General features: G+C 49.1%; 1 protein-coding gene and 1 pseudogene across 2 annotated transcripts in view; both read right to left on the minus strand.

Annotated features, from left to right (window-relative positions):
- Positions 1-3,711: 3,711 nt before the first annotated feature.
- Positions 3,712-4,299, minus strand: LOC102926872 (small ribosomal subunit protein uS13 pseudogene; annotated as a pseudogene).
- Positions 4,300-11,906: 7,607 nt separating this feature from the next.
- Limk1 (LIM domain kinase 1) overlaps positions 11,907-13,974 on the minus strand; it is a 31,643-nt gene continuing 29,575 nt past the window's right edge. For both annotated transcript variants that reach the window (XM_006971320.4, XM_042267747.2), the window contains 3 exons: positions 13,793-13,848; positions 13,386-13,543; positions 11,907-13,271 (listed from right to left, as the gene is read on the minus strand). In XM_006971320.4, coding sequence (XP_006971382.2) covers positions 13,109-13,271; positions 13,386-13,543; positions 13,793-13,848 — 377 coding nt within the window. In that variant the 3' untranslated portion in view covers positions 11,907-13,108. The remainder of the gene's footprint in view (positions 13,272-13,385; positions 13,544-13,792; positions 13,849-13,974) is intronic.

Here is a 13,974-nt window from a genome sequence, read left to right on the forward strand (position 1 = left end):
TTTTGTTGGTATAATGCTATTAATTTGTTACCTAAAATAATCTGAAATATGACTTATTTTATCTTCAAGACAGCTGGACTGTCATGGTGGTGTATGCCTTTAATCCCAGCACTTGGGAAGCAGAGGCAGTTGGATCTCTGTGAGTTCAAGGCCAGCCTGGTCTACAGAGTGAGTTCCAGGACAGCCAGGGCTACACAGAGAAGCCCTGTCTGGAAAAACAAAACAAATGCACAAAAAGAATCTAGTTCTTGCCAGTAATCCCCACACTCCTAAGGTAGAAAGTAGAATTAGGAGGATCAGAAGTTCAAGATCTTCCTGGTTACATAGTGAGTTGGAGGCCGGCATGGACTATATGAGACCTGATTTTAAAAAAACAAGCCAGGTGTGATGGTACACACCTTTGATCCCAGCGCTTGGGAGGCAGAGGCAGGGAGATCACTGAGACCTGGTTGGGAATCTCACTAAGTTGTCCGGTCTAACCTTGGAGTCTGTCAGTAGCTCAGGCTGGCTTCAGAAGTCTCCCCAGTTCTGGAATGACAGGTGTGCACAACCCGATGTGGCTGGCCTTTGGCCTTCCTGGGGTTACTGGGCCACTGTGTGCCATGATGGGCGCCTCAGAGGCAGCATTAGGTCCAGGCTCCACCCTCAGGTGATTCTGTGAGGGTGTGGGCCAAGGGAACCACCCGTGTGCCAGATGTTAAGAGTTCTGATGACACATACCAGCTGTAACAAACAAACAACCCCCCAAAACAACAAAACCCACCCCCAGAAGTCCCCCAAACATTAAAGGTCCACCAAACCTGACAACTTGAGTTTGATCCCTGGAACCCGCCTGGTGGGAGGAGAGACCCGACTGCCACAATTTGTCCTTTGATTACCACACGTGAACTCTGGCTCCTGCAACACTACCCCCGTAAAGAAATAAAGAAAAAGCCAGGCAGTGGTGGCGCACGCCTTTAATCCCAGCACTGGGAGGCAGAGCCAGGTGGATCTCTGTGAGTTCAAGGCAGGCTACAGAGCAAGATCCAGAAAAGGAACCAAAACTACACAGAGAAACCCTGTCTCGAAAAACCAAAAAATTAAAATAAAAAGAAGTAAAGAAAATGTAATTAAAACATCTTGCTTTGTTTTTGAGACAAAGTCAAACTCTTATGCAGTCCTGGCTACCCTGGAATATACTATGTATGGCCTCAATCTCCTGAGGGCTTCAATATTTAACACTATTTAAAAACCTTTTGCTGGGCGTTGGTGGCACACGCCTTTAATCCCAGCACTCGGGAGGCAGAAGCAGGAGGATTTCTGTGAGTTCAAGGCCAGCCTGGTCTCCTAAGCGAGTTCCAGGAAAGGCACAAAGCTACACAGAGAAACCCTGTCTCAAAAAAACAAAACAAAACAAAAAAACCCCAAACATTTTTAAAAATATTTTTTGCTGTTCTCCCCTCCCCCCAAGGCCGTGGTGGTGTAGCCTTTAGTCCCAGCCCTTAGGAGGCAAAGGCAGGTAGATCTACATGAGTTCCAGGACAGCCAGGGCAACACAGAGAAACCTTGTCCTTGAAAGACATTACCCCCCCCCCACCCGCCCCACCCCATTTTCTTTCCAGAACACACAGGGACAGACTCACAGGAGAGCCTGAAGCCAAACACAGACAGACAGACAGACATACATACATACAGGGACAGACTCACAGGACAGCCTGAAGGCAGGCACAGATTCAGACACAGACAGACAGACAGACAGACAGACAGGGACAGACTCACAGGACAGCCTGAAGGCAGGCACAGATTCAGACACAGACAGACAGACACACAGACACACAGGGACAGACTCACAGGGCAGCCTGGAGGCAGGCACAGATTCAGACACAGACAGACAGACAGACAGACACACAGGGACAGACTCGCAGGACAGCCTGAAGGCAGGCACAGATTCAGACACAGACAGACAGACAGACAGACAGACAGACAGACAGACAGACAGGGACAGACTCACAGGAGAGCCTGAAGGCAGGCACAGATTCAGACACAGACAGACAGACAGACAGACAAGGGAGAGTGAAGCAGGGAAGTCAAATCTGGACTTGCTCTTGTTAAAGGACACCAAGGGGAAGGGCTTTGACTTCTTTCCTAACGAGACGTTGACACATTATTGGTGACACAGAGTTAATTAAGAATGCATTAAATCTACACCTTTTGGTGCCTTGTGTGAGGAACCATTAGTGCATTCAATCCAGGATTTACCCTTTCACCTTAAACTTACTCTTCTCTCTCTCTCTCTCTCTCTCTCTCTCTCTCTCTCTCTCTCTCTCTCTCTCTCTCTCTCTCTCTCTCTCTCTTTCTTTCTTTGTTTTCCCCAAGACGGCTTCTCCATGCAGCCCTGGCTGTCCTGGAACTCACTCTGTAGACCGGGCTGGCCTCGAACTCAGAGATCCTCCTGCCTCTGCCTCCCGAGTGCTGGGATTAAAGGTGTGCACCACCACTACTGCCCAGCAACTTTCTTTTCTTTTTCCCTCATCTTCTCTCTCCCTCCTCTCTCTCTCTCTCTCTCTCTCTCTCTCTCTCTCTCTCTCTCTCTCTCTCTTCCTCCCTTCCTTCCTTCCTTCCTTTCTTTTTTTGAGGCATAGTCTTACCATGTAACTCTGACTGACTTAGAGCTCACTATGTATACAAAGCTGGCTTACAATTCAGAGCTCTGCCTGCCTCTGCCTCCAGAGTGTTTAAAGGTGTGTGCCCCCATAAGTGGCTTGGGATAGATTTTCAACTGTATTAAAGTTTTTAGAATTTCGTGTTAATCACAGATGCTCGGGGCTGAGGTTGACAAGTCTGTAAACTGTTTGTCTTGAAAGCATGAGGACCTGAGTTCAGTTCCCAGAACCCTTATAAAAGGTAGAGTTTTGGGGTATATGCTGTAATCTCAGCACCTGGGAGACAAAGACAGGTGGATCCCAGGGCCTTGGCTAACCTATTTCGAGAGCCCCAGGACAGTGAGAGATCTGGTCTCAAAACACAAGGTAAATGGGGACTGGAGAGATGGCCCAGTAGTTATGAGCAGTTCCTGCTCATACAGAGAACTCCAATTGGGTGATTCAGAACAAACCTGTAACTCTAGCTCCCTCTTCTGGCTTCTCTATGCACCTGCACTCACATGCACATAACCTACACACAGTAAGTGAAAAACAAAATAACTCTTAAAAACAACAAGGGTGGACAGTCCCTAAGGAAGGACACCTGAGGCTGACTTCTGACATGGATACGTGTAAACCTGCGTGCACATACACGCACAAGTCACGATTCCAGTGGCCATTTGTGGCTGGTGGTTCCCACATTTCTTTAGAGAGGGAAGAGTGCTAACTCAGGTCACAGGATCATCTCTGGGTGGGATGACCTGCATTCCAGCCCTGCCCTCTCCCAGCCCTCACAGGTTCCCGATGGAGGTCAAGGCGTAAGGATATGGTGGCCTAGATTCCTTAGAACCCAGAGCTGCTGTTGGAGTGGGTCAGCCCTCCTGGAGGGCACACCCTATGGGAGCTCAGGACGCTGTATTAGGCCCAGCCTATTTATCCATCTAGAGGGCGGTGTCCATTGAGGAGGAGCAACAGCACTTTGATTGACAGGACTTCTGACTTGTTCTGTCTTTTTTTTTTTTTTTTTTGACAGGGTGGGCCTTCAACCACCCTCCCCCCCCCCGGCCCCCACAGGCATATAAACTATTAACAGCAAAGGCCCAGGGACTCATTTCTTCTTGGAAACACCCACAGTACGGCCCTGGCAGCCAGTGGTCCTGGTGTGCTGACCTCGGACTCGAAGGCCCCAAAAGTGGCACAGCCCCCTGTGGGCTCTAATCTTCTTCAGAAGCTCCAGGTCCTTATGCAGCTTGTTGTCTAGACCATTGGCCAGAACCTGGCTGTACTTCCCGTCCTTCCCGTCCTTCCGTCTGTTCAAGAACCAGTCTGGGATCTTGCACTGTCGAGGATTCTGCATGATGGTAATCACACGTTCCACCTCGTCCTCCGTGAGTTTTCCAGCCCTCTCGGTGAGGTCAATGTCTGCTTTCCTCAATACCACGTGAGCATATCTCCTCCCCACACCCTTAATGGCAGTGATGGCAAAGGCTATTTTCTGCCGCCCATCGATGTTGGTGTTGAGCACTCGCAAAATGTGCTGGAACTTCTCAGTGATCACTAGAGACATGGCGGCGGCACAATCGGCAGCGTGTAGGCCTCCTGTGGAAGAGCGGCCTTCAACTCTTGACCTGCTGCTTCAACCTCACGGGTGCTGAGGTCACAGGCCTGCACCACCATACCTGGCCTGACCTGGACATTAAAAAAATTGTATCTATTGAACCAGGCGGTGGTGGCACACACCTTTAATCCCAGCACTGGGGAGGCAGAGGCAGGTGGATCTCTGTGAGTTCGAGGCCAGCCTGGGCTACAGAGTGAGTTCCAGGACAGTCAGGGCTGTTACACAGAAAAACCAGTTTCGAAAAACAAAGCAAAAATTCTATCTAATTAACTAACTTGTTTATTATGTGTATGTACACACAGGTTTTACAGAGCACATGTGAAAGTTAGAGAAACAACCCGGGAGAGTTGGTGCTCTCCTCCCACCATGTGGGTCCCAGGGATCGAACTCAGGTTGTCAGGCTTTTTACTGCAAGCGTCTTTATCCACTGAGACCCATCTCCCTGGCCCTCAGTATACTTGCCATTAACTTCTCTCTCTCTCTCTCTCTCTCTCTCTCTCTCTCTCTCTCTCTCTCTCTCTCTCTCTCTCTCTCTCTCTCTTGAGCACTTCTTTTTCATTTTTTAATTTTGAGCAGGATACCATGTAGCCCAGTTGGTCTTGAACTCTTGATACCCTGCCTCTATCTCCTAAGTGCTGGGATTACTGGCCTCTGCTTCTATGCCAGGCAATTTTTTGTTATTTCCTCCTTCCTCTCTTCTCATCTTTTCCCCTTCCTCCCTACCCCACTCGGTTTTTTTTTTTTTTTTTTTTTTTTTTTTTTTTTTTTTTTTTTTAAAACAAGATTTCTTTCTCTGTGTAGCTTTGGAGCCTGTCCTAGAAATTTCTCTGTAGACCAGGCTGGTCTCGAACGCAGATCCTACCTCTGCGTCCTGAGGTATGTGCTACCATGCCTGGCTCCTCCCTCTCTTTTGTAAGACAATCTCATTATGTTTCACGGATGGGCTTCAAACTCCTTAGCTGAACGTGTTCTTCCTACCTGGCCTTCTGAGGAGTCACTGCTCTGGAGAGCTCTCCTGGACACTGGTGACCTGTTCCAAGCTGAGATGTTGTGCCCTCTCTGGATGCCAGGGGAAGCGTGGCTCTGCTTGATGAGGGTCAGTGAGTCCTGTAACTATGGACAGCCCAGGGTTGGGGAGGGGCGAGTAGGAGAGAGCAGATGCGGTTTTCTAAGAAACCAGGAAACCACAGCACAGACATGTGGTGTTTAGAAGAGTATTATAAGTTGGATATGGGGTTGCATGTCTAGAGTCCCAGCTCCTGGGGAGGCTGAGGCAAGAGGATTGAAAGTTTGAGGCCACTCTGTGCTACACAGTGAGACTCTATCTCAAAACAACAACAACAAACCAAAAAACAAACAAACAAACAAATAACCAAAAGAGCAAGAGTTGGGATGTAGCTCAATGGTAGAGCACCTGCCTAGAGTCCCTCAGTGTTGTAGAATATTATTTTAAGGTGTTACTTTTGTTTATGTTATATTTAATTCTGTGAAGCTGTGTTACTGTGCCTGTCTAACACATCTGGTGGTCTAATAAAGAGCTGAATTGGCCAATAGCAAGGCAGGAAAAGGATAGGCAGGGCTGGCAGGCAGAGAGGAGAAATCTGGGAGGAGAGGAAGAAGGAAGGAGCCAGAGGAGGAGGACATCAGAGGCTAGCCATCCAGCTATACAGCAAGCTATGGAGTAAGAAATAATGAAATGTATACAGAGACAGAGAAAGGGGAAAGCAAAAGGTAGACAGGATAATTTAAGTTAAAGAAAGCTGGCAAGAAACAAGCCAAGCTAAGGCTGGACATTTATAATTAAGAATAAGCCTCTGTGTGTGATTTATTTGGGAGCTGGGTGGTGGGCCCCCCAAAAGAGTAAGAAAAACCAACAATACTCCAGTGAGGGGCTGGAGTGTGGCTCAGTGGTAGAGTCCCTGCCTAGAATCCCTCAGTGAGGAGCTGAGGGCATGGTTCAAACTATAGAGCACCTGCCTGCCTAGGAACTCCCTGTCAAGGGCTTGGAGAGTACCTGCTTGAGAGAGAGATTAACGAATTTAATTTCCATCATTCTCTTGGAGCTACTACAGAATGTTCTTTTTTTAAAAAAATTATTTTATTATGTGCATAAGGGTATTTAGCTGCATGCCTGTTGTGGTGGTTTGAAAGACAATGGTCCCCAAAGGGAGTGGCATTATTAGGGGGTGTGGCCTTGTTGGAGGAAGTGTGTCACTAAGAGTGTGGGCTTTGAGGTCTCAGAAGCTCAAGCCTCCCTCAGTGTGACAGTCAATTGAACTCCTGTTCCCTGCAAGATGTAGGACTCTCAGCTCCAGCACCATGTCTGCCTGCATGCCACCATGCTCCCCATCATGATGATAATGGACCGAACCTCTGAAACTGTAAGCCACCCCAATTAAATGTTCTCTTTATAAGAATTGTAGTCATGGTGTCTCTTCACAGCAATAGAAACCCTAACTAAGACACCTGGTATGTGCATCATCTGGATGCAGTGCCTGAGGAGGTCAGAAAAAGGTATCCAATTCCCTGGAAATGGAGTTGTAGATGGTTGTAAACTAACATGTAGGTGCTGAGAATTAAACCTATGTCCTCTGCAAGAGCAGCAAGTGCTCTTAGCCACTGAGCCATCTCTCCAGCCCTGTGTTCTGGTTCTTGCTACATATCTTAGTGTGTTCTGTGGCTATAACAAAATACCTGAGGTTGAATGCTTAGTAAGTATAAGATTTATTTAGCTCATAGAACTTCGGGTGTTGGACCCATCATGGCTCAGCTCTGGTGATGAACTGATAATACATGGTGTCGAAAATCAGGAGCACCTGCAAGGTGGCCACACTGGAAGAGGGACCCAGTGGGTTCCAAGGTCCCCTAGAACAACCATTCTCTCAGGAACTGGTCTAGTGTCATGGACCCTTCTTTAATTTCAAGGGTGATGCCTCCCAGACTTAATTACCTTCTACAAGGCCCTAGTTCTTAAGGCTTCTACTAATTTGCTGGGCATGGTAGGCCATGTCTGTTATCAGAGCTTCCAACAGGCAGAGGTGTAGGCGGAGTTTTCCTGTCCCAACTGCGTGCTCCCAAATAACCACTCTGAGGCCTATACTAATTGTAACTGCTCGGCCAATAGCTCAGGCTTATTATTAACTAGCTCTTATGTTTTAAGTTAACCCATATTCCTTATTTACGCTCTGCCACGTGGTGGTACCTTTATTAGCATGGCACAGTCATCTGCCCCCTCTGCATCTGGCTGGCAGCTCCTCTGACTCTGCCCTTCTTCATCCCATCATTCTCAATTTGGCTCTCCTGCCTAACTTTATCTTATTCATCTATTGGCCAGTCAGCTTTTTATTAACCAATGAGAGTAACACATAGTCATAGTGTAGAAAAGGGTTGTTCCACAGCACAGAGGCAGGGGTGTGTGGCAGGAGGCAGAGACAGGAGGATCTGTGTCCAGCCAGGGCTATGTAGTGAGACCCTGTTTCAGGAAAAAAACCAAAAATAAAAAAAATAAAAAAAAAGAGGCTGAGGCAGGAGGATCTTGAGCTCCACAGAAAGATCCTGTCTTGAGTAGCTAAGGAGATTTCATGATGGAAGGACACCCCTACTTTGAGCTGAGAAGTTTGTGGCTTCCATTGCCTGGACTACACTAACCTAAAAAAAATTCTTTATCTGACATTTAGCTGCATGTTGTATTGTATCTGGCATTCTTCTGTGCCGGAAGTACTGCGTACGGAAGCTCACATACCTGCTTAGGCTAGCACTGTACTGCTAAGTCACACCCATTTCCCCACTGCGGGATTCCAGGCACTATTGAGTCACATCCCTAGACATCTGTTTGTCTCACTAAATTCCCCACTGGCCATGACCTCAGCCTCAGGAGTAGCTGAGACCGGATGGTTCTGCTCACCTGTGTTCTGTTAAACTTTTTCTTTTTGCTGCTGGGGATTGAAGCCAGAGCTTCTGCTTGCTACGAATGTTGTTTACCATTATGCTGTATCACAATTATTATTATTTGTTTTTTTGAGACAGGGTTTCTCTATGTAGTTTTGGTGCCTGTCCTGGATCTCGCTCTGTAGACCAGGCTGGCCTCGGAACTCACAGAGATCCACCTGCCTCTGCCTCCCAAGTGCTAGGATTAAAGGTGTGCGCCACCACTGCCCGCTGTATCACAATTCTAAGATGGAATTTTTAAGTTTCTCTTAATTTTTTTTAATTTTGGGCCTGGAGAGATGGCTCAGCTATTAAGAGCACTGGTTGTGCCGGGAGGTGAGGGTGCATCCTAGCCCTAGCACTTGAGAGGCAGAGGCTGGTGGATCTCCTAGTTTGAGGCCAGCCTGGTCTACATAGTGAGTTCCAATTCAATCAGGGCTGTGTAGAAAGACCCTGTCTCAACAAGACAAAACAAACAAACAAAATAACAAAAATAACAAATAACAAAAAGAGCACTGGTTATTCTTTCAGAGGACCCAGGTTCAAACCCCAGCATCCACATGGTGCCTTGTAACCATCTGTAACTCCAGTTCAGAGCACTTGCTCTTCCAGAAGACCCTGGCTGGAGAGAGAGAGCCCAGAGGTTAAGAGCACTGGCTGCTCCTCCAGAGGACCTGGGTTCAACTCCCAGCACCCACATGGCAGCTTACAACTGTCTGTAATTCCAGTTCCAGGGGATCTGACACATTTACACCAATGCACATAAAATAAAGTTTAAAAAAATAAATTAAAATAAAAAGAAGACCCAGGTTCCATTCCTAGTACCCACATAGCAGCTTACCTCCATCTGTAACTCCAGCTGCAGGGGATCTGATGCCCTCTTTTGGCCTCCAAGGGCACTGCAGGCACTAACAGACATACAGGCAGGCAAAACACATACAATTTTAACAACAACAACAAAAAATCTTCAAAAGAAAAACTTTTTTTTGAGATAGTGTTTTACTATGTAGCCCTGGGTGGCCTGGAATTTGCTATGTAGACCAGTCTGGCTTCAAACTCGGAGATCCACCTACCTCTGTTTCTGGAGTGATGGGATAAAAGGCGTGCCTCTCTAGGCCCTTTTATAAATTTCAAAAATAATCCCTTTTACTTATTACTGGGAGGGGCACACATTTGTCACATCATGCCTATGGAGGTCAGAGGACAGTTTACAGGAGTAAACTTCTACCATGTGTGGCTCAGGAACCAAACTTGGGTCCCCAGGTGTTGTGGGATGATTTTTTTGTACACTGTGAAGATGTGTCACTCTGATTGGTTTAATAAAAAGCTGAACGGCCAATAGATAGGATTTCTGGGCAGAGAGGATGCTGGGAAGAAGGCAGAGACATCAGGAGACAAAGAGCAAACTGGGATGGGTGCAGGACGGAGACGAGGTAATAAAGCCACGAGGCAGAGAAGTAAATTAATAGAGATGGGTTCTTTTAAGTTGTAAGACCTAGTTAGAAACTAGCTTAAGCTAAGTCTGATCTTTCATAATTAATGTAAGTCTCCATGTTGTTTTTGTGAGCTGGCAGCCTGAAGAAAAGCCTGATTACATTCAGGCTTGGCAGCAAGTCCCTTTACCACTGAACCACCTCACCCATTCAAGTTACCCATTATTGATTCACTCAAATAATCAACAAATAATCCAATCCCATTCCTTGTACCAAGTTATATCAATCATGAATCCCTCAGGATAATGGAACCAGAACACCTAGGAGTGAGGAGGTGTTCTTGGTATGGCTGGTGTTCAGGATCTCGAAGATGCTTGTGGGCATGGTGGTACCCACCAGTAATCTCAGCAGCCAGGAAGCTGAGGCAGGAGGATCCTGACTTCTAGGCCATGAGCTACATATCATGTCTCTGTCCGTTCCTTTTTTTGTTTTTGTTTTTCGAGTCAGTGTTTCTCTGTGTAGTTTTGGTGACTGTCCTGGATCTCGCTCTGTAGACTAGGCTGGCCTCAAACTCACAAAAGATCCACCTGGCTCTGCTTCCCAAGAGCTAGGATTAAAGGCGTGCGCCGCCGCCGCCGCCGCCGCCGCCGCCGCCGCCGCCGCCGCCGCCGCCACCACCACCACCGCCCAGCTCAAGTCCCCCATCTTAAAATTGAACAAACCGACCAACCCTGAAGGCCGGTGTATATCCTTAGACTCCTGAGCAGGAAGTGTCTTGTGCTCAAATCTCTGAAGAGAGCTAACTGCTGGGCTGTGTGTTGTAAAGTGCTGGGCACGAGGCCAACGCTTGCTGTTTATTGAGCAATCCAAGTAATTCCTGGAAAACGGGAAGTTTGTCCTCTCCTTTCTCTAGCATCCAACTTGGCCTAAGAGCTTTCTGCTGTCACTGGCTGGATGGAAGGGAGTGCTAAGACAAGAAGGCTTTCCAAGGTGAGGTTGTGACGTGGTCTCTGAACTTGAACCACTGGGGCTCTGCCAATCAAGCAGGATTTAATACCCTGAGCACAGATCTGAGATCGGCCCCTTATCATCCGTGGCTCCTTGAGATGAGGCATTTATGGTACCCAATGCTTAGACACCTATGAGGAGCTTGGGCTGATCATTCCTTCCCCCACTCCTTCCTTTTAGCTTACACAAAGCAAGTTGTTAGTAGGAAATGACCCGAGCAGTCTCGTTCACAGAGAGCAATCACGGGGCTGACTGGACTCAAGCCCAAGGGTCTCGGTCCTGTTTTCTCCTGTGGCTGAGTTTGATATGGAAGGCAGTGATGCCCAGTTCCTGTCTCAAGCACTAGGACTACAGGAATGCATTAGCACGATTTATTAGGTTCCAGGGACCAATCCCAGGGCTTTCTGCATGCTAGGCACTCTACCAACTGAGCTACACCCCATTTTTCCTCCTCCCGATTTTTTTCAGACAGGGTTCACTCTCTTATTTGAAGTTGGCCTTGAATTAATGGCAACTCTCCTACCTCAGCTCCCAAGTACTGGCATTATGGGTTTGTAGCAGTGCACCCAGGTCCAACCTAGCTTCTGAAAAGCTTGCATGATCACTGGCTAGACCATCATCTCTGTGCCATATTTGATGGGCAGCCCTTTAGTGCTCTCCCACCCTCTGCCTGAAACCTCTTCATTTGGTCTCACCAGCAGGCTTTTAAAATTATTATTTTGGGCAGTGGTGGTACATGCCTTTAATCCCAGCACTCGGAAGGCAGAAGCAGATGGATCTGAATTCCAGGTCAGCCTGGTCTACAGAGTGAGTCCCAGGACAGCCAGCATACACAGAGAAACCCTGTCTTGAAAAGAAAAAACAAATGTTTTACCTATATGTATGCATGTGTGGTACCTGCAGAGACTAGAAGAGGATGTTGAATAACACAGAACTGAAGTTATAGATGTTGTGAGCCACCACATAGGTGCTGGGAATTGAACCTGGGTCCTCTGCAAGGGCAATAACTACTCTTAATTGCCAAAACATCGACCCAGCCCCCGAGATTTATTTTTGTCTGTGTGTATGTGCTCACAAGTGCAGTGCCTGCAGAGACCAGAAGGGGGCGGCAGACTCCATGAAGCCTGTGAGCCAACTGATGTGGGTCCTAGGGACTGAACTCCCGTGTAGACTGTGAGAGCAGTATGTGCTTTTAACTGGGGAGCCGTCTCCCCACCCCGCCCCACATTAGGCTTCTGAACCCTCATCTTTTCTTGATTGCTCCCTCAGAGCCCCAGACACACATGAGGATGCGAGCCCTGCACGGGGAGCACAGAATCGATTTTATTGTTCTGAGTTTGGATTCGTTCCTGTCCCGGTCACTGGGCAGAGGCAAGTCTGTCTTGCCTCCTTCCGTCTTGGTCCCACTGGGGTCCGCTCAGATTCTCTTCCATGTTCAAAGTGCACCGAGGAAGCTTCACAGTTTTAATTCGTCCTAGGTGATCAACTGAGGCGAAGTGAGGCAATGGCCCTCCCACCCCACCCCCCCAAACTAACAAAACAAAAAACAAAACAATCCCCCTAAACTCCCAGCAGCGGCTGCTACAGCCGTTATGAAAAAATAATACCAACTCTTCTTAAAAAATAGATCACACAGAAAGAACTCAGAGGGCAGAGGCACCCAAGGAGGGAGCGGGGCTGCTCCAGCCCGTGGGCAGAGGCCCGAGGGGGGTGCTGAGATGAACTGGGGGGCGGTGCTGCGGTGCTGGTGGATGGCTGCCTCACGCCCTCTGCCCGGTCGGCTGCTGCTGTGTGGGCTGGGCCCTTCCTGTCAGTCAGATCCCAGGCATCATCTGCCCTTCTTTTTCCAGGGATCCCTGCTCATCCTGAGGACTAGTACCTGCTTCTCACTAAAGTGGCTTTGATCAAGAAATGAGATGAACCCCAAGCAAGAGTGAGGGCCACTGCCTGGCCAGTGGGCACATGGGACCAGACCTCTCTCTGCTTTGGGGTTTAGATCACTGTCAATACCTGCTGCTACCTAGATTCCCCCCGGGGATCCTGGGAACATAGCCTCCCCCTTGTAAATACTCTCCATGCCCAGCCATCACAGGGGCTCCCCTCTAAAGCTGCCTTCTAGCCCAGCCTCGCTGGGGAAGAGCTGCCGGCAGATGCCGTGTGCGGAGGCTGCAGGCGATGCATGGAATGGGTCCAGCGTCCCTGACCCTCCAGCTCATGCAAAGACAAGTGAGGGGGCAGCCCCACAGAATGGGAGCTAAGGCAGGGCAATGTGACCGACCACGTGTGTGTGCGCGCGTGCAGCCTGGTGACTTGGGGGCCAGAGGCAGAGGCTAGGGGCACCCCACATGAGGGGAGAAGGCAAATCAGGGCCTGGGTCAGGGGTAGGGGTCTGGGCACCACTGCCCCGATGAGGGCTCCATGCCTAGGCCGCCTCCTGCTGAAGAATCTGGTGAGGGTGTATTCTCCAGAGGCGGGGATGAGGATGCCAGGGTCAACTAGGCTCAGTCAGGGACCTCGGGGTGGGCAGGCAGGGAGCTCTCGCCCCGCCGGTAGGTCTCCCAGAAGCCCCGCTCCAGTTGTTCCAGCTGTGGGCCCAGTGGCAGGTGACCAGCCAAGTGCATGCGAAGTGTTTCCAGCCATTGTTCCAGCTTTACAAAAGAAGGCCTGGGGTGGGTGACAGGCGGGAACCAGTGGATGGCGAGTCTGGCTCTCCTCAAGACCCATCCCACCCCAAGGCTGCTTCAGGCTGAGTACCCCCCTTCCCCTCCCCACACTCACCTTTTCTCAGGATCCAGGTCACAGCAGCGCACAGTGATGGGGAAGAAACTTGGGGGACAATTTGGTGGACAGTAGCGGTCCAAGAAACCCCGCACATTGAGGCCAAAGTCCATAGTTCGGGGCAGATAATCAGGGTCTGCATTCACACGCCCAATAATCTGTCCAGCACAAAGCCCCTGGTTAGTGGGAGGCCCCTGAGCCTGGGGGTTTTGGGAGCCCACTAAGGACAGTTCAGTAGGGATGGCCAGTGACTAAGCACCGTACCCCATTGATGCCATGCTCTAGCTTTGGGGATCCATGTTCCCCAGGCCAGAGGCCCCTGTGGATATCCAGGCTGGAACTTGTGAGGATTGGAGAGTGGAGAGGAGCCATTGGGTCTGGACACCATGGCTGCTCACGTGACCTACCTCACATAGGACGATTCCAAAGGAAAACACGTCCACCTTCTCGTCATAGCTACGGCCTGAACAGAGACCAAATGTCAGTAGGGGAGGTAGGACAAGGAATGGTAACAGACAGGCAGGAAAATCACATTCTACTGAGTTCTAAGAGCACCAAGGCACCGGGGATGTGACTCAGTTGGCGGACT

This window comes from Peromyscus maniculatus, chromosome 23, assembly GCF_049852395.1.
Source record: "Peromyscus maniculatus bairdii isolate BWxNUB_F1_BW_parent chromosome 23, HU_Pman_BW_mat_3.1, whole genome shotgun sequence".
NCBI lineage: Eukaryota > Metazoa > Chordata > Mammalia > Rodentia > Cricetidae > Peromyscus > Peromyscus maniculatus.